This window comes from Cydia strobilella, chromosome 9, assembly GCF_947568885.1.
Source record: "Cydia strobilella chromosome 9, ilCydStro3.1, whole genome shotgun sequence".
NCBI lineage: Eukaryota > Metazoa > Arthropoda > Insecta > Lepidoptera > Tortricidae > Cydia > Cydia strobilella.
The window spans coordinates 5,356,463-5,378,215 of record NC_086049.1 but is presented as its reverse complement, the minus strand read 5'-3'; the positions used below and the strand labels follow the sequence as shown (position 1 = coordinate 5,378,215).

At 40.4% G+C, this 21,753-nt stretch overlaps 1 protein-coding gene across 1 annotated transcript in view; it reads left to right on the top strand.

The window, feature by feature from the left end:
* The window catches only part of LOC134744095 (galactokinase-like), a 156,578-nt gene that overhangs the window by 29,900 nt on the left and 104,925 nt on the right, over window positions 1-21,753 (top strand). The window contains exons 6-8 of the mRNA XM_063677783.1: window positions 382-563; window positions 6,885-7,000; window positions 17,962-18,120. Coding sequence (XP_063533853.1) covers window positions 382-563; window positions 6,885-7,000; window positions 17,962-18,120 — 457 coding nt within the window. The remainder of the gene's footprint in view (window positions 1-381; window positions 564-6,884; window positions 7,001-17,961; window positions 18,121-21,753) is intronic.

The following is a 21,753-nucleotide window of genomic DNA, read 5'->3' as shown; positions in this document are numbered from 1 at the left end:
TGTTATTAGTTGAGCCGTATTTACCTCTTCTCTATTTTCTCTAAGGCACATAAGGTTCATTCTAGTGCACATTTTCTTTATGTAGGTCATATTATCACGTCACAACAGTAAACTAATATTTCATCCAACTATACACAGTCTGACAGTCAACTATACAGAACAACAGTGTTCTGCGCCTACATTGTGTCAATTTTCTAGGTACTAAAAGTCCGTTCCGTTAGATACAAAAATTTCCGAGAACTTTATCAGCTTTTTTAACTTTCCGCTTCTTGCACATCTGTAGCTAAAATCAGCTTTTGTAATTTTTTCCTTCCTGTAGGAATCGAGCAAATGCGATTCCAGAGACAACTTACATGGAATTAAAAAATGTTTACTTAACAGGTCCCTAGAAAGCACCCAAGTGCCCATCTCGAACGGCGACACCGTCATCCTCGTGATTAACTCTAACGTGAAACACCAGCTGACCGGCAGCGAATATCCTCAACGCCGTGCGCAGTGTCAGAAAGCTGCTGAGTTACTTGGCTTTCCGTCGCTTAGAAACGCTACCAGCGAACATGTTGAAGGTAAGAGGCAACCCTAGTGACGAGACAGTCATTCCCATTTTTCAATTTAACTTTCATCTTCTCTTAAAACTTTAATATTTTCTTACATGTGTTAGGTATACTCGTATCATAGGAAATAATATTCATAAGTCAACCCGTGTTGTCGTTGAAAGGTGCCGGATGCCGCCGGATATTGAATGAATACCTGAGGTACCTGATAAACTGAATTATGAGTACGTGAGGTAGACATAAACCTTTTTTAGCACATACACCCTATAGTTAAAAAGTAATCTTATAAATGCTGTAGTATTTGACTACAAACACGGCAGAATTACTGGCGTTTGTTGTGTTTGCGTGCGTTACGTTTTTAGATGTGAGCGTAGGTATCTTTGAGGCTGAGTTGAGGAGCGAACAGGGAAAATAGTAGGTTACATTCTTATTCACTTGCCTACCTACTTTTGTCATTTTGTACGAGGTGCCGAGGATATCAAATAATTTAATACGCGTTTTCTGTTGCGGTTACTTATTATAATCTGAATTTATAAGTCTATATCTAGTAAGGCTATCATATATTGCCCCGCAGTGTTCGCGAGTCGAGATAAAAATTCGCACGACTGTCAAATACTTATCGGCTATCCCACTTTTGTCTTCCAAGTTGCTTTGGCAACACCCCTTTAGACATCGGCCAAAAATGCTGCCATTACCTGTACGGATTCTCTTGGGGCGGCACTGTAGGTACCTACTTATTCCGTCATCGAAACGTATTGTTGTAACGTAGCTGTACACACTACAGGGCGAGCACCAAACGTATCCCTGTAATCGCAAGCAAAAGTGTTGTGTGGTAATTTTTTAAAACAAAATAATTCGATAAAAACAATTGAGAACTGACAGCGAGCGGTATTTGAAAGGCTTTGCTTCAAGCGAGCCGCGAGCATGTTTGTCACTATCGTGGTATAAAAAAATATTAAGGGTTTTTCGGGTATTACGTAATATAACTTGGTTAATCGAATAAGGCACTGAAATTATAATAGATAAGAGATTGTCGGGTTGTTGAGGCCCTCCTGTAGTTATATACCTTCGGGACACTACCCGTTGTAATTTTATTATAATATCCCTTATGTTGGGCTTAGCTGGCAAGGACACACCGAATTCGTATATTATATACCAATGCCTAAAAGGTATATTAAGTTAATACTTGTACTTCAATCAAACCCCCATATTAGTTTTAGTGTTGTTCCATGAAAGCTAGTCGAACTACCAAAAATACTCTAGTTTGTAACCGGTGAAATCATATATATACCCTTATAAAGAAAAACCGTCCGAGTGCGAGTCGGACTCGCGTTCCAAGGGTTCCGTACATCACACAATTTTTAACAATTTTTTTTAATGTCTTCATTTTACATAAACAAAGTTATAATCCCCGCACCAAAAACCCCGTTGTACCTAAGCTTATGAAACGACTGACGACTATTGCATTTCGTCAGCACCAATATGCATGAGCCCCTTGTTTCGTGCTCACAGTCAAGTCATCTTATTATTATTTATTATGCAATAATAAGATGAAAACCGTATCTAACCGTTTCTGATAAAACACGGCCTCCTTAACATAATCCATATCAAATGAACTAAATGCTTGAATCTATCTCAACATAGCCTAAGTATTATGGAACGCATGTCAGCTGAAACATTAGGTATATTTAGGTACTGCGTAAATTCGCGCCAGAGACTCCGGGGATGTCAAGGGTACCTAATTACGTTAATTAGGTAACTTGTTAAAGGTCGCTCTTTCATGTTAGATGCCATAAATGAGACGCGTGTAAAGTCAATGTCAAAATGGGCGTAATTTTTTAATGGAAAGTAATTAAATGATCAGCCGTTTTTAAAACTGATCTGCAAAAAAATAGCCATTGAATCATTTGGACAGCATACAAAAAATTTGCTGGCAATAAATAAAAGTCGAGGTACAACTCTTGTTCAGCAAATAATTCAAAAACGGTCTACATTATAACCAATTTATCTATCTGCTTCTGTTATAATTTATCTGTTTGATAAGATTTTAAAATTGGTTGGTAGTAAAAAACCTGTCTCTACGCAGTTTAATAGCATAGTAACGTTTTATTTGTAAAATCGGCAGAGTTGCAGGCGGAGTGAAATCAGTCCAAGTGACACGTGTGCGTGCATTCCATTCGATGATTACTTGTTTGACACCAACTGCTACTAGAAAAGTGGGTTAGGTTAGGTTAGAACTGCGACCTTTACAGAAACTAACTGCTACTAGAAAAGTGGGTTAGTTAGGTGAGAACTGCGACCTTCACTGAAACCAACTGCTACTAGAAAAGTGGGTTAGGTTAGGTTAGAACTGCGCTGGTGTAGCCCGCTTGTGATGCGCCGAAGGTGGACCGTCGAGGAAGAGGAGTGTCGGTATTGCGGTAAGCCGTTCTCCCTATCCTCGGCTGCCGAGGTGGGATCGCAGGGGAAGAGGAGTGATGGTATTTCGATGCGCCACTCTCCCTATCCCCTGCGAACTTGGCGGGGCCGTTCCGCTGTAGCGGCGTTGGTGGGGCTGCAGAGGAAGAGGAGTGTCGGTGTTACGATGTGCCGTTCTTCCTGTCCTCTGCAGCCGAGTTGTGGTTTTGGGGCAGAACCATAGACCTGATCTGTCGCCGAGTGCCGGGGTTTCTGGCGCCCGTGGCTTCCTTGTGGCGGGCTCGGGGGGGTCCGCTACAATACAGAATGGAAGCCGAGGAGGAAGGCGCGTCCTACCATCTGGCGCGCCTAGCGTGAAGGGCCTTCGGGCATTCGCGAAGGAGCCGCGCTCGTGGGCGGCTGCCGCCGGTGGGGTCGCGGATGTGTACGCAAGAGTTCCTGTAACCCCACCAATAGGGCGGCGAGGCGGCATATGGGGGGTTTTTTAGTGGGTACACCCTGGGCCTCATTAGCCTAGACGGGAGTCCCACATAACCACTCGGGTCACCCCCCGCTCCCGGGTGGTATGCGGAATGCATTTTTCCCTCCTGAAAAAAAAAGGTTAGAACTGCGCGGGGCAGCGCCGTGACCTCATGGCAGTGGTGGGGGACGACCTCTCCTTGCCGGCCGTAGTTAAGGCTATGGTCGCCGACGAGAGGTCGTGGAAAGCGGTCCACTCCTTCTGCGAGGATGTAATGTCGCAGAAGGAGGCAGCCGAGAGGGAACGGGAGGCCGACCCAGCCTCGCACCCGATCCGCCGCAAGCGCGCAGGGGCTCGGAGGAGGGCGTATGCCCATCTCCTCCTCCCCACCTAGCGAGGTCTGGGCAGCGGCGCGGGGCGTCGCTGCCTATTACATAGGCCTCGCAAAGAAGGCGCGCGTGGTGTGCCCACGCGCCTTCTGAGGAGGCAGGGCTAGAAGTTACTCCCTAGCCCCCCCCAGAGAAGGGCCCGCTGCATGTGGTAGTGGCGGGCGGCGCCGGCGTGGTCACGGTTGCGTACTTAAGAGAACCCGTGGCCACGCCCCATTGGCGGCGCGCAGGCATACCGTTGGTTTTTTAGTGGGTAATGGCGCCTTTTGCCGAGTCCCACATAACCCGCACTTTCTCCCCCGAGGGTGTGGGTATGCATAAAGTAATTTTCCAACGAAAAAAAAAAAAAAAAGGTTAGAACTGCGACCTTCGTACACGCTTTGATTTTAAGACTATCATCTTCCTAGCGTTGTCCCGCCTTTTTGCCACGGCTCATGGCAGCCCGCGGTCCGCTTAGTAACTACTAGGTAACTAAGCTGTATAGCTTTGATTTTAAGATGTTAAAAGAGAGAAAATAGTGCGACACTGACGTTTGTCACTTGCTTTTATCGCAACATAGCAGCTTTAGAGACACGCCAGTGTAGGTACCTCAGCACGTCTAGCATAACTTGCATCCGGGGGACAAGGACCGCGACTCGAGTCGATATTCCCGTAGCTGTCAAAACTGTCGATTTTCGTAGCAAAACTGTCACATGACTGTCACCCGCGACTGCAACAGACAGTCGCGTAGAGAACTCAAAGTCGCGGCGCGACTTGTCAGTTGTGTCGCTTAACTTCAAACTTGGGTAAATCCATTCGGCCCTCAGCAAATATCTACCCTATTACCTTTTCTTAATACAATAATCGCATAATCTGACAGACCCACAGGCCCACGTCATGGGCCGTAAGGTGTACAATCATCTACCGCGGGAAATTATAACAGCACAAAGTGCTTCACTTTTTAAATCAAAATTAAAAAAATGGCTTCTTGAGCAGGCGTTCCACGACCACAAGGAGCTTTTTAATTGATTAATTATTAAGTTTAACCTTATGGTTTAGAATTTGATGATATTTGTATAGTTACACGCTGTAATGTACTTGTTGACATGTAATGTTATATTATGAATAAATTATTATGATTATTATGATTATGATTATGATGGATTTACCCGAGTTTAAAGTTAAGCGACTCAATGGTTGACAGCCTTAATTTAAATTTAAATTAGGTACTTACTCAATTTCCAAGTTTGTCGCAAAATATCGAAACGAGAAATGTAAACTTATCAATTGTTTGCCCTGCCCAATTGTTTGCTATAATCAATCATTCAGAATTTTTATTGGAGTTCTCCGTAAAACTAATTAGTTTTTTATATTTAAAAGGTCAAGGTTGCAAGTGTTGATCGAAATTTAATTATAAAGTCATCTTCGTTACCATTTTCACGGGCAAGCTCTCCGTTTTTTTTAATTTTAGGTCTAGAGAGAGATCTGCTCGTAACAAGATTTGAATTGTAAATATTAATATTAATTACTCTATATGTTTCAATGTAATAATGATTATAAATTGTAATAAAAACTAAAGTCAAACCTGGATTTTTTTTAACTAAGCAATCGGAAAGTATTAACGTAATTTAAGGGATATGAATAAGAAAAGTTTTTTTTCAAAGATCAAAGTGGCATACATTGTTTAGCTTAAACAATATTTTGAATCATAATAATTTCCTCGTAGGTGATGTCAAAAGCAGGTGATGTCACATGGTAGCAAAGCATAGACGTAGTATTTTATACAGCGTGGCTCAAAAATAAGTGCATTCCCGTTGCCAGGGAGATTTTGGGATTATATTGAGCAACTTTTACTATATGAACAACCACGAAATCGCGAAAAAAATTTTACCCTCCCATAGAAAATGGACCAGCCAAAATGTATGAAACAGCCAAAATTTTTTTTGAGGTTTCGGGGTTGGTCCCATAGTAAAAGCAGCTCAGTATAGTCCCATAACCTCCCTGGCAACGGGACTGCACTTATTTTTTGCCACCGTGTAGAGACCGACCCATTCGCGTGCGCCCGTGAGGGACAGAACATACCTACACAATTCGACGAAATTAAAAACGCGTTTTGATTCCTGACAACATACCATATATAAGTATTGATGAATCAGGTGTTTGGGTCATTCTACTTTTTACTGCAGGTATTGTCCCCAGAAGAAATAATTTGATTTTTATATTTGTAAATTATGTAATTTGTTTAATTGTATATCAATATAAAGCACATTTTAATGCTGCACTAACGATATCCTGTAACCAAAGTAAAACATATTTTATCTATTTTTATATGTATATTTTAAAGGTAACAAAGTTGTCATTATGAGTGAAAGAGCAGGGACGGTAACAAAATTGTATATTTGCATAATCCAGAGCCAGACAATAAATACAAAAAAAAACCAAGGGACAAATATTGAGGCCTATTCTCTGCATATCAATTTTTAGTAGCTAGTGTAAGTTAAAACACATTACGAATAGTAAAATTTCAAGATTGTTTGAAATCATAAACACCTACAGTAAAAAGTAGAATGACCCGTTTATAGATTCAGTTTAATAGAGTTACACCAAGAAAAGTCTCCAACGATTTTGATAGCACACGCAGTTTTTTTAAACGTCAAACTTCTATGAAGTTATGATGTACAAATAACACTTGCACTGCGTATGTTGTCAAAATAGTTGCAGACTTCACTTGGTCGAACTCTAGCACGGTTATAAGAGGTAGGGCAAACCTTGGCTTTTCGGTGATACTTGGTAATTCGGTGATACTGCGTTATTATCTTACGCTAAGCTCACAATGGTGAAATGTAAGCAATAAAATCACTGCCAACCCAATTGCAAGCGTCAAAACTGATAGCTGCCATCGATTTTATAGCTTGCATTTCCTCATGGTGAGAGCTGTGTAAGATAAAAATGCAGTATCACCGAATTACCAAGTATCACCGATAAGCCAAGGTTTGCCCTACCTCTTATAACCGTACCGTAACTTAGCCGACTTATAAAAAAAAAGAAATTAATCAGGAAAGTTTTCTAACTTTTTCTTGTTTTCAGATCTGAGACGAAAGAAATGCGACGTAGACGTGGTAAAGCGGGCGCAGCACGTAGTCGAAGAGATACGCCGCACCGAGCAGTGCGCCAAGAGCTTGCTGGTTGGGGACTTGAAGCGTGTAAGGACCTTATTTAATAAAAATTCACTCAAGTCACTTTTGGACATGATCACCGAAAATATTGTAGAGGTTTTAATTTTAGGGCATGTAAAAATAGGCTTACTAGAGCCTTCTATAAGTTACAGGTCAAACACAAAACTGTGTTCACGTCTTTCCTGTAGACGTACCCAAAAGTTAAGGGCTATAAAGGTTGATTTTCTTATTAAACCCTCATCTACATGAAAAGGTACTCCTTTTATTTGGACAAATATGATAAAATCATTACCTACAGTCGAAGGCAAAAATATCGATACAGACAAATGGCTCAAAAATATGTGAACACGACTTTATTGTCTAAGGTGCAATAGCGTACACATATTTTTGAAACTTTGGGAATGTATATATATTTATGCCCTTGACTGTACATGCCCAGAAGCTGTTAACTATTGTCCACAGGAGAGAAAACTTGTGTGTCTAAAGTACTGATTTGGGCAGGATGATGTATTGAGACAACGAGAGCATTGCTATAGTAGATTGTTAACCAAGGGATGAAAGGCACTCAATTTTGTCGAGGTATTTTGGCGCTCGAACGCAGTGAGAGCGCCAATAGTCCGAGGCTGAAATGATGCCTTTCACCCGAGTTAAACACTCTACTTTTCATTTCGAATACGAGAAAAATAAAATGCATGTGTATTTTTTTTTAAACGACTAAGTATACATTTTTGTACCATTTATTGAGGGTACTTTCAATTAACAATTTAGGCAAAAGTATCGTTAATTATGGAATGGAGAGTCAAATATCAGAATGAAAATTGTATAATAAATCCATTTAAACACAAATTTCACAAAATGTATGTTTTTTAAAATTGTATAAAGTCATATTAAATATATTAATGACGGGTCACTCACGTGTTTTAAGTCGAAAACGCTCGACATGTTTCACTCCGTACCGAGGAGCGTCATCAGGAGCTTGCGTCGACGGTGACGGACCGGCGCAGACTGCGGGCCGCAGCCCTCCGCGCCCGATGACTCGGCGCGGGCGCCGGTGGCGGCAGGGGGGGCGAGAAACTACCCTCGTTTACGGCATTATTGTCAAATGATGGGTTGCACACAACACTCACTACGTCATTCGCTAATGGTTCGTCCACACTGTCCACCGACGTAGTACCCAAAACAGTTTTCCAGCTCGGAGGCACTGACCAACCACAATCACGGTTAAAATTCGGATGACGACCAATTTCGATAGCCTCCCGTACTTTTCGCTGAATCACAAACTTTTCTTTCGCCAGCACAGTTACCTTATCGAAACGTATATAGTGAGTCGAATCCGAATCCAACACGTGTTCCGTCACCGCAGAACCCCGGCTATCCCTGTTCTTCATACTACGTATGTGCTCGGACAATCTGGTGGAAATGTTTCGGCCCGTCTCTCCTATGTAGTTTTTCCCACAGGAGCAAGGAATCATGTATACACCCGGACTGTTCAAAGGCTCCCTATCCTTTGGCGAACGCAGCACCTGTCCTAGCTTCATATGAGGACGGAAAATCGTCTTAATGCAGTATCTCCGGCGTAATAAGTGTCCGATTTTATCCGTCACGCCCTTAATGTAAGGTAGGTATAGGGGCAATCTCTCTGCCGTAGTTAAACGGGGACGCGCTGATGCGTTCGCAACACGATAACTCTGCCTCCAGTTATAGCCATTGCATTCCAATACCTGCCTCACGTGACCCAGCTCATGGTCCAAGTACTGTGGATCACAGAGGTTCAAGGCCCGATTAAACAGTGTTCTGGGCACAGAAGATAAGTGGCACGGATGATGGTGCGAATCTGCCCTCAGATATCGATCTGTATGTGTTGGTTTACGATACACTGTGGTTTGTATCCGCCCACAAGGTTTACGCATAACCAAGACATCCAGAAACGGCAGCTTTCCTTCGTTTTCTTCCTCCACTGTGAACTGGATCTTGTGATGCCTGGTATTGAGGTGCTCCGTGAGATCCCTTAGGCTGTTTTTCGAGACAATAGCGAAGACGTCATCAACATACCGCCACCAATATCTAGGTCTAACAGGCCCGCTATTTAAAGCATTTTCTTCAAACCATTCCATAAAGATATTGGCGGTCACAGGAGCTATCGGTGAGCCCATGGCCACTCCATCAACCTGAAGGTAATATTCCCCGTGCCACATTAAATATCCCGACTTCAGACATAACTCTATTGCTTCCATGTACACGGCAGGCAAACTAGTTTGACTTACGAGGTTAGAAATAATCCTAATCGTCTCATCCACCGGCACATTGGTGAACAGAGACGTGACGTCAAAACTCACCATGAGTTCGTCCTCCTTTAGTTGGATATCCTGTAACAGGTTGACGAAATGCCTCGAATCCTTTACATAACTCGAAGACTTGCCTGTGAATTCCAGTAATACCGACGATAAATGACGGGCAAGCTTATAAGTCGGCGAGTCAATCTGACTGACTATAGGTCTTAATGGCCATTCAGGCTTATGGATTTTAGGCAAACCATAGATCTTTGGAGATGTCGGGTTCAGAGGACGCAGTCGGCTACCTAAGTTTTTGTCCGGTAAACCTTGCAACACCTTGTTGACCTTGGTCGTCACTCTAGACGTAGGGTTGTACTTCACCTTCTTATAAGTGGTTTCATCACTCAACAAGTGAACCAACTTATCTTCGTACGCTAAAGTGTCGACGATAACCGTCGCGTTTCCTTTGTCCGCTGGCAATACCAACAAATCCAAATTATCTCGGAGCTCCCGTAAAGCCTTAAACTCCTCTCGCGGCATATTACATTTAGGCGGACTCGACTTACGTAGCAGGGACGCAATATCTTGTCGAATACAATCAGCGTCAGTGGCCGGAATCCTGTTACGCAAAATTGCACCTTCTACACTTGTGATAATCACCTCAGTAGGTATTCGACTGGGTGTGGGGGCAAAGTTCAATCCCCGCGCTAAGGCTTTCTTTGCAACTTCACTCACAGTGCAAGACGACAAATTGACAACGGTATTGGCCCCAATACTCGGAGCAATATTTTGAGCGGGTACCCTGCCTTTTGTTAATCTTGACAGTTTTTTCTTATGCCTCTCGACTGTCTCGTTCAAAATACGCTCAGACCTACCGTACGTCATTGCATCCAAACATGCCCATAAATCCTCGCCCAGGTGGTTGCTCAATTCCAAATGCAATGAAAACAACTCCTCACTGACAAAAGCTAATTTACGACGGTAGTCCGAAATAATTCTCGCAAGAAATTTTCCATTCGTCACCCTAAAGAATGACTCATAGTCCCGAATGCACTTCACTGGTTTTATGCGAGCAAAATTCGGTATCACTCCGTTGTTCCGGCACTGCACTGCATAATTTAAACCGCACTCGAGTTTACTACGTTTTATTCTAAGCCGCGACAACGCTTTCACTTTATTTTGCCATATCTCCCCGTAAAGATTAGCAATTTTAATAACAAAACTTCCGTGAGACATAGACATATTAAATATATTAATGACGGGTCACTCACGTGTTTTAAGTCGAAAACGCTCGACATGTTTCACTCCGTACCGAGGAGCGTCATCAGGAGCTTGCGTCGACGGTGACGGACCGGCGCAGACTGCGGGCCGCAGCCCTCCGCGCCCGATGACTCGGCGCGGGCGCCGGTGGCGGCAGGGGGGGCGAGAAACTACCCTCGTTTACGGCATTATTGTCAAATGATGGGTTGCACACAACACTCACTACGTCATTCGCTAATGGTTCGTCCACACTGTCCACCGACGTAGTACCCAAAACAGTTTTCCAGCTCGGAGGCACTGACCAACCACAATCACGGTTAAAATTCGGATGACGACCAATTTCGATAGCCTCCCGTACTTTTCGCTGAATCACAAACTTTTCTTTCGCCAGCACAGTTACCTTATCGAAACGTATATAGTGAGTCGAATCCGAATCCAACACGTGTTCCGTCACCGCAGAACCCCGGCTATCCCTGTTCTTCATACTACGTATGTGCTCGGACAATCTGGTGGAAATGTTTCGGCCCGTCTCTCCTATGTAGTTTTTCCCACAGGAGCAAGGAATCATGTATACACCCGGACTGTTCAAAGGCTCCCTATCCTTTGGCGAACGCAGCACCTGTCCTAGCTTCATATGAGGACGGAAAATCGTCTTAATGCAGTATCTCCGGCGTAATAAGTGTCCGATTTTATCCGTCACGCCCTTAATGTAAGGTAGGTATAGGGGCAATCTCTCTGCCGTAGTTAAACGGGGACGCGCTGATGCGTTCGCAACACGATAACTCTGCCTCCAGTTATAGCCATTGCATTCCAATACCTGCCTCACGTGACCCAGCTCATGGTCCAAGTACTGTGGATCACAGAGGTTCAAGGCCCGATTAAACAGTGTTCTGGGCACAGAAGATAAGTGGCACGGATGATGGTGCGAATCTGCCCTCAGATATCGATCTGTATGTGTTGGTTTACGATACACTGTGGTTTGTATCCGCCCACAAGGTTTACGCATAACCAAGACATCCAGAAACGGCAGCTTTCCTTCGTTTTCTTCCTCCACTGTGAACTGGATCTTGTGATGCCTGGTATTGAGGTGCTCCGTGAGATCCCTTAGGCTGTTTTTCGAGACAATAGCGAAGACGTCATCAACATACCGCCACCAATATCTAGGTCTAACAGGCCCGCTATTTAAAGCATTTTCTTCAAACCATTCCATAAAGATATTGGCGGTCACAGGAGCTATCGGTGAGCCCATGGCCACTCCATCAACCTGAAGGTAATATTCCCCGTGCCACATTAAATATCCCGACTTCAGACATAACTCTATTGCTTCCATGTACACGGCAGGCAAACTAGTTTGACTTACGAGGTTAGAAATAATCCTAATCGTCTCATCCACCGGCACATTGGTGAACAGAGACGTGACGTCAAAACTCACCATGAGTTCGTCCTCCTTTAGTTGGATATCCTGTAACAGGTTGACGAAATGCCTCGAATCCTTTACATAACTCGAAGACTTGCCTGTGAATTCCAGTAATACCGACGATAAATGACGGGCAAGCTTATAAGTCGGCGAGTCAATCTGACTGACTATAGGTCTTAATGGCCATTCAGGCTTATGGATTTTAGGCAAACCATAGATCTTTGGAGATGTCGGGTTCAGAGGACGCAGTCGGCTACCTAAGTTTTTGTCCGGTAAACCTTGCAACACCTTGTTGACCTTGGTCGTCACTCTAGACGTAGGGTTGTACTTCACCTTCTTATAAGTGGTTTCATCACTCAACAAGTGAACCAACTTATCTTCGTACGCTAAAGTGTCGACGATAACCGTCGCGTTTCCTTTGTCCGCTGGCAATACCAACAAATCCAAATTATCTCGGAGCTCCCGTAAAGCCTTAAACTCCTCTCGCGGCATATTACATTTAGGCGGACTCGACTTACGTAGCAGGGACGCAATATCTTGTCGAATACAATCAGCGTCAGTGGCCGGAATCCTGTTACGCAAAATTGCACCTTCTACACTTGTGATAATCACCTCAGTAGGTATTCGACTGGGTGTGGGGGCAAAGTTCAATCCCCGCGCTAAGGCTTTCTTTGCAACTTCACTCACAGTGCAAGACGACAAATTGACAACGGTATTCGCGGGCAGATTCGCACCATCATCCGTGCCACTTATCTTCTGTGCCCAGAACACTGTTTAATCGGGCCTTGAACCTCTGTGATCCACAGTACTTGGACCATGAGCTGGGTCACGTGAGGCAGGTATTGGAATGCAATGGCTATAACTGGAGGCAGAGTTATCGTGTTGCGAACGCATCAGCGCGTCCCCGTTTAACTACGGCAGAGAGATTGCCCCTATACCTACCTTACATTAAGGGCGTGACGGATAAAATCGGACACTTATTACGCCGGAGATACTGCATTAAGACGATTTTCCGTCCTCATATGAAGCTAGGACAGGTGCTGCGTTCGCCAAAGGATAGGGAGCCTTTGAACAGTCCGGGTGTATACATGATTCCTTGCTCCTGTGGGAAAAACTACATAGGAGAGACGGGCCGAAACATTTCCACCAGATTGTCCGAGCACATACGTAGTATGAAGAACAGGGATAGCCGGGGTTCTGCGGTGACGGAACACGTGTTGGATTCGGATTCGACTCACTATATACGTTTCGATAAGGTAACTGTGCTGGCGAAAGAAAAGTTTGTGATTCAGCGAAAAGTACGGGAGGCTATCGAAATTGGTCGTCATCCGAATTTTAACCGTGATTGTGGTTGGTCAGTGCCTCCGAGCTGGAAAACTGTTTTGGGTACTACGTCGGTGGACAGTGTGGACGAACCATTAGCGAATGACGTAGTGAGTGTTGTGTGCAACCCATCATTTGACAATAATGCCGTAAACGAGGGTAGTTTCTCGCCCCCCCTGCCGCCACCGGCGCCCGCGCCGAGTCATCGGGCGCGGAGGGCTGCGGCCCGCAGTCTGCGCCGGTCCGTCACAGTCACACAGAGTGAAACATGTCGAGCGTTTTCGACTTAAAACACGTGAGTGACCCGTCATTAATATATTTAATATGTCTATGTCTCACGGAAGTTTTGTTATTAAAATTGTATAAAGTCGTTATAAATCCATACAATTTTTAAACAGTGTTGTAAAACGGGGATTAGTGTTTTATATTGAATATATAATTTTTTGCAAAATCACTTCATATTTTTAAAAAAATCACAAAATCCGGGGAAGTCACACACCTTCCGTGACATTTCGAAATTGTATTTTTTTAAATATGTTTTTAATACTCTTAGGACAATACATTTAGGTTGTCATAAAACTAGAGGTAAATTGCTAAGTATATTGATATGGTTTACTTATTTTCTTAAAAATATATGATATTCTTACAGTTAAAAAAAAACGTAAGAATAAGAATTACCCTCCTACGTTTTACTGTATTAATTATGCGTCATGATACATTCTAAGCATTTTCTGACAACTAGTGTACATTTTTAAACTACGGAATGTGAAAGAGACACGGTGTTTTTAGGCAAAAAGTGATGCGTAACTATGTTGTTGCGAAACTATAACTATTTTCATTGTTTGCTTGGAACTTTGTTGATTTGACTGGCGTATCAGCAAGTTTGTAATTGTAACTTGTAACACATAGCTTGTTTCCTGCACATATGAAATGTATTTCACAATCCCAATGCATATGGTAAATTCTATATCACACGTGTACGAACTTTTTTTTTTTTTTTTTTTTTTTTTTTTTTTTTTTTTTTTTTTTTTTTTTTTTTTTTTTTTTTTTTTATACCACGTCGGTGGCAATCAAGCATACGGCCCGCCTGATGGTAAGCAGTTACCGTAGCCTATGAACGCCTGCAACACCAGAGATATTACACGCGCGTTGCCGACCCTTTAAAAACCTGTACACTCCTTTTTTGAAGAACCCCATACTGTAGCCCCTCGGGAAAAAACTAATATTATCTAACAAGTTTACATGCGTTTCAACATCGTTTGACAAGTTAGTCGTTAACGTTTTCTCTTTCAATAAGAGTACAAAAAAATTAAGAGTACCTTTAAAAATGCCACGTGTAAAAGTGGTTAAAGTATATTCACCAGTTTTTACTTAAGTAATTAATTTATGAAATTTTAGCTAGCGCGGCCATAATAGGTAAATATAATGTTTCATGAAAATCTTTTCGCTTTTTGTCTATCTTAAAACTTAATAATTGAGGTAATTATACGTTAGATCTTTATTTAATCTGCTTTTAACGTAACTTAATTTGAATTTGAAATACCTATTAAAATTACACAGAGCCTGAGTAGACAGCATTTCACCACGCTCATAGTATCTACTTAAGAAAATTGGATATTATAACAAATGGTGTATTCGTGGTGGGTATTTGTTTATAAAGTCCACAATGATTTCTTTTCAATTCTGTATTCAGGATTGGTGGTGCGTCTACAGAACACCAGATTTGACCACCGCATCTTAAAGTTCGCATATATTTACTTTTAACAACACTTTTGGTGTCCCTCGCTTTCAACAATGACATGGGTCGATACGTCCGTGCATTATATGATTTAGAGCTATCCATTTCTGACGTCACGTAGACGTGACAGAGTTAATTGGACGGTGTATGGAAGGTAAATAAAGAGGTAAGGAAATGAATCTTCATGTATCAAAAAGTGACCGCAAAAACAGTAAATAGGCGGCGCCACCATACACTGAAGTACCTAGACCATAAATCTTTTCGCTTTTTGTCTATCTACCTAGTATTTTATATAGATGTGCACCCGTGCGACCGTGAGGGACAGAACATACGCAATGCGACAAAATTAAAAACATGTTTTAACATTACTGACAACATATCAGAAACAACCTACTTAATTTGGTCAGGTTATTTGCTGCGCCTCCCCCATTTCATATCTCTACATTATTATACCTCTATGGTTCATGTCATAGAGTCTCCTATATATTACAATACTCTTTGGTCTCAGAGCCTACCTAGCGCCACCGGAGAGATTAGCAACTATTATTTAAAGCTGAAAGCGGTCACTTTTGCAACAATTCTGCCATAGGGGATTGGCATCCTTTCTATACCTTCTATAGGACGGTGCATTACATGATTTATTTCATGAAAGGACTGACATGTTTGTCGACGCGTACAACCTACGCAAAGAAGTGCGTCTGGGTCTGGGTACCTACCTAGCAATATTAGGTACCTACTCCTAAGACGTCACGAAAGCGCAATAGATTGGAAACGCAGTGAGACGTGTATAATGCCACGTTTCTAATACAGTAAGGAGCAATGAATCTAGGTGTATTCAGATAAATCACAGATTAGAGTCGAAGCGCACGCAACTGGTTTAATAAAATGTTTTGATATTTAATCAATATATTTTTGGCAAAAATGTCATTTTGGTACAAGCTTTTATCGCTGACTGTACTTTTCTTTCCACGAACAACTAATACTCATCGAGACAATTCTAAAAACCCCAAACACAATAGGTTGTGTTGTTTTATCACAGAGTTCCTATGGCCACCTCCTGTCTCCATCATCAGATCAGCTCGATGGTACCATAATATTGCATTGTCACACGATTTACATATTTATTTATTTATTTAATCTTTATTGCACAAAAGAAAACCTTACAGTACAAAAGGCGGACATATGTATGCAAATTTTCAGCTTCAACGGAATCTGGGCAAATGTTTGTGTGGGTCAAATTTAACTTGCAAGATTTGACCCTTACAAACATGTTACATACATATTACGTACATACTTACATAGGTACATTGCAAGTTAATAAAAAGCTTGTAATTATACGGGTACGTCATATTGACGATTGAGAGTAGATGGATGTTAAGTATGAGAGTAGATATGTTATTATTGCAGTTCAGCCATAATAAGAGATTTCGAATTTTCTTTCGAGATTTCGAAATTACTCCTATACTAGACGTAGGTACAAGTTGACACATTTAAAGAATATAATAATCTTTGAGAGTTTCTTAAAACTAAATTGGCATTGCAAGGCACCACATTGGTATAAAACGGCCTCCTAGCTTAGTCGGTAGTAACCCTGCTTACGAAAAGTAGGTTCCGGGTTCGAATCCTGGTAAGGGCCTTAAGAGGCCGGTGTCGATTTTGGTCGCAAAAATGTAAAATTGATAGATTTACTCGATGAAATTGTACACCTTTTGTTACCAAATTGAAATAACAAGTACTGGTTTCTATTAGCACGTCTTCTTATCTTTCCTTTTATCACATCAATTTTTTGAAAACAGACTCACTAAATTAGTAATGATTTCTTTTCTGGCGGACGTTTAGGTAAACGCGCGTTAAGCACTGATTTTGTCGCTCTTATTTGTAAATTTCGTAAAGTTTGGACTGCTAAAAATGGTAAATTTGTATTACACATATTCTGTACTTGAACTTTATCAGATTACATTTTTGTTATATGACTTATGAGTTCGAGGAAATGAAAGTTAAACGAATTCAATTTTCTCCAGAAATTACTTCAAAACAAGTGACTATTTCTTTGAAAATCGACTTAATTTCAACGTAATTTTGATACTTAAACAATCTACAACATTTGCTGAAACTATTCCTATACATCAATTTGTATAATTTACCACCATAATTTTTTGATGAATTTTTAAAAACTGTCCCTTCTCTTCACGCACTTCTCGTGACGCACGCTCGCGACCTCATTATTAAAAGGCAAGATGAGAAAACGTGCTAATAGAAACCAATACTTGTTATTTAGATATTACGTAACAAAACGTGTATAATTTCAACGACTAAATCCATCAATTTCACATTTTTGCTGCAAAATCGACTACGGCCTCTTAATCTGTGTGTTTATCACGAATATTTTAATAATATATTCGCATAGTTATGGATGTTATCTATGTACCTAAGTATGTATATCTCTATAAAGATATGTATATCTTCGCCTAGTACGCATAGTTCAAGCTCTTACGATTAGGTTGGGGCTAGGTCGATCCGTCTAAGATTGTCCCAAATATAAAAAAAAACATTTAAATAATAACAATATTTTTATTACTACCTACTTCTTAAGGGGCCCACTGACTCGCCGTCCGCCGGACGATATCGGCCTGTCAGTTGTTCGGAACTGTCAAATTATTGTTCTTACTGACATGCCGATATCGCCCAGCGGACTGATTCAGCCTTTAGGCGCTAGTTATTTCTTATGCCCATGCTACACCTCATAAATCTCTACGTCTACAATAATTGTTTTCCATACCTCACCGTAAAGGTTTGCAATTATCGAATTTAAACTATCGTGAGACATACTAACTTAGCTAACTTAGCGGTTTCACTCACGTATTTTTAGTCACTCGCGCGACATGTTTCGGAGAGCCTAGTACGGAGAGTTTAATTTAATACGTGTGTGAAACCGCTAAGTTAGCTAAGTAAATAATTGTTTTCTTTTCTTTTCTAGGTCGGTAAGCTATTCTACGAGTCTCACGAGACGTTACGCAATCTGATGGAGGTGTCTTGTCCGGAGCTTGACCAGCTGGTTGCCATAGCAAAAACGGTTGAGGGCGTCTACGGTGCCAGGATGACGGGAGGCGGGTTTGGCGGCTCGGCGGTTGTCCTTGTAAGTTCTAGCAAAGAGGATATAATAAGATAGAGCGGTACTGTCATAGTAAATTTTGTAACCACTGTAAATTCACTGCCATCTATCGACATACTTTAAAACTAAAGTTTTTTTATTTGTGAGTATATGTCAAACTGATTACAGTGGCGGTAAATAAATATTTGTAGCACTATACCCTGCCTGATGGCGTACAAAAACTTGAATAATTTCCTTACATACTAACATGCGAAATAAATTTACATATCTATATAAATACCTAGTTATTATTAATATTAAAGTCATGTCAAATCAGAAGCGTTAAAATTATACAGCAAAAATTCAGAAATGGTGTAAAAACAATTATTAATTAAAAATGTCAGCAGTTTGTGCTTAAACTGATTTAAGGGTAACATTCTGAAATGGACAGGCAATTTGTTATAAATCTTACTAGCTAAGCAGAACACACTTTGAAGATGACGAAGAACTAAAAATTAAGATTTATAAAAATACGTTAAAATGTATTTAAATATGTAAATTAAATTAAAATAATTATACAAATAGACACAAGATGTAAATATGTATAATAAAATTGACATGTAATGTAACTCTTGTTATGAATAAAGAAACTGAACTAAAAAAAAAAAAAAAAAAAAAAAAAAATTTAAATATGGATAAATGATTTTTTTATTTGCATTAATTATTTTTATATGATTATGACCCATGTTCTTTCACTGATATGCGTTAAAATTATAAATAACAAACGAAACCGTCAACGCCCTCTATACGAGAGTAGGCCAAAACTAGTGGCGCCATCTGATCGAGAATCAAATTTTCGTGATTTTCGAGGCACGTTTTTTCCTTAGACTGTATCCATCTATTACGGAGTTATATCTATCTTTGGTTCTAGTGTATCAGTTGGTTGCTGTAGTAATAATAGTTGACGGCGTATACGACGTATCAGCTGCTTTGTCATAGTAAAAACGGCAATTATGTTGTCAGCCTTATTATAGGTAACCGGGATAGGCATTAGGCAATGTACCTGCTACAAATTCTCGTAGTACCTAATCGATTGTTTTGTTAATTGTAGATGTATTAGGTACAAACAGAGAGAATAGCTAGTAGGTTACTGTCATAGTAAATTTACTGCCATCTATCGACACACGATTAAAACTAAAAATGAGAACGTATAAAAATAAAAAAAAATATATATATACAATATAGATAAAAAAATTTTTTATAGATATGATTTTGATCCATGTTCTTTCACTGATATGTGCTAAAATTGTTAAATATTAAACAGTGTCATAAACGCCATCTAGCCGAGCATAGGCCAAAGGTGTAGCGCCATCTGTCCGAGAATGACTTTTTCTTGATTTCTAAGGCAAGTTTTTTCCTTAGACTATTCATCTTATACGGAGTTACATATGTCTTTGGTACAAGGTACCTAAAATAACAATGGAACCTGTAGAGAAACCCTCATGAATATGAACCATCGTACTCGCTTTTTATAGAAAGTAAAATACCGAACCATTTATTTCAAAACACTTGCCTTAAAGTTTAGGACACGGCCATTTCTGTTAAAGGTTCCATTAAGTAGGTAATCTTACAACCTAATAGGTATTTGAGTTTTGAAGTGCCTATTGTCTCTGCCTCTTTGTTTTATATTTAGTATTAGTAGCCTGTAAGTACCACACATTTTTCTACGTTTTAACAAAAAGGGGCATGGAAATAGTAGATTTATTTTATTTTATTTATTTGGCTCACAAAACAAGTTACAGACAATTTCAGAAATTAATACAATATTAGCATACAGTTCAGATCTAGACTATAACTCTAAGCATGTGTGCACAGAAGGATTAGAAGATTTAGTTACAATTTATTGCTAGGGAGGTGAGATGCCATTTCTACACAAGATTATGGACAGAAAAGTAAAATAAACAGTAGCAAGATCCAGTTTACAGAGTTGCGTGCGCTAGTAATTAATCTACCTAAGTCTAAAACTAAAACTAAATTATACTAAATATTTTCAATTAATGAATTAATCAAAAAGCGTTTACGGAAATTACAATTATGAACGCAGCCTATGGACACAAAATTTTTGATTGATCGTGTCACAAGGGAGCAAAATGACATATTTACTGCGAGGGCGTACACTAAATCCTAAACGAAGCGAAGGATTCAAGTGTAAACGCCCAAGGTGGAAATAATCTTGCTACCATGTGACACATACTGTTTTTCACATCACCTATGAGGAAATTGTTATGTTCCAAAGTATTATTTAACCTAAAAATATTGTATTCAAAAAAAAAAAAATCATGTCCTAAAATAGAAAAGTGCTACTTTGATCCCCCCATAGCAGGGAAGAAAAGTGCCACTTTGATCCCTCCTAGCGGGGAAGAAAAATCCCCTTTTCGGTGATGTGAAACACCTTTTTTTAAAGTTGTTTTGAAGGTGGAAATTTGTGACGAAACTCTTTTTCGGGCAGATTTAATGAGCTTCTCAAAACCAGAACGAGAGGCAGCTGTCCATTTCATGCTCTATCTATTTTAAGAACAAACGTCACTATGTTTCGTACATAATGATCAAAAACTCAGTGCTCTATTTTCCTCTTAAGCACAAACATGCACACACATAGCACACACGCATTACGCAAAATTGTAAATTAAGTCGTTGATAGACGTTCGCATAAATCTCTGAGTTCAATGCCCTTACGTGAATTGCTCATAAAATATAACTATAAATATAACTATTATTAAATATAATTATTATGTAACTATTTTCTTTTCACCTCAGCAGATTGAACAAGCCTACTTTCGTCACTCCAGGGAGTGAAACAATGTAGCTTTGTAATTTAGTGAAGGCCATGAACTTCATACTTTTATTACATTTTTTTTTATGGTATGGTACAGTACGGTACGGTCTGGTCCGGTCCGGTCCGGACCGGTCCCGTCCCGTATCGTATCGTATCGTATCGTACATATTATAATACTTTTATTTTCTGTTTATTCTGTGTAATTCGAAATACATTTTAACCTTTAATATGTTCTCACTACTGAGGTGAAAAATTATGTGTGCAACACGAGAGCAAAGTTATTTTACATCTCGTGTTTTTGAGTCCCTCGCAAGAAAAACCAACTTTCCTCTCTTGTTGCACAAATAACTATTTCCTCGTTCCCCGTCCATGCTCCAAAATCTTCACAAAATTCACATCACCACTTATGAGTGAATGTGTCATTTTCAAGCAAAAGATACCACATTGTCGCTTGCCATGAGGACGCTCTGACAGGTTTTTCGTATAAAGATACAAGCAATTTTCGTCCTTATGGTAAGCGACAATGTGATACCTTTTAATTGAAAACGTCACAAATTATTATTAGGGAAAATCACAGTCAAAGAGGACTTATTGGTGACTTGAATTACGTCGTTTGAAGTTTGTTACATAAGCTTATTAGCGTGAGGGCATTAACCTGACCTAGTTTTTGGATCGGAATCGAATACTTCGATTGGGACGATGTAATGGTTCGCACAGATTGGATTTTTTTATTTTCTGGATACACGTTCATGATATCCTGATTACTGCATCGTCCTGTTTGTACTTTGTATGCTTAGTTACAGTACTTTGGTGGTGTGTTTTTGTAAGTGTAAGTAGAAGTA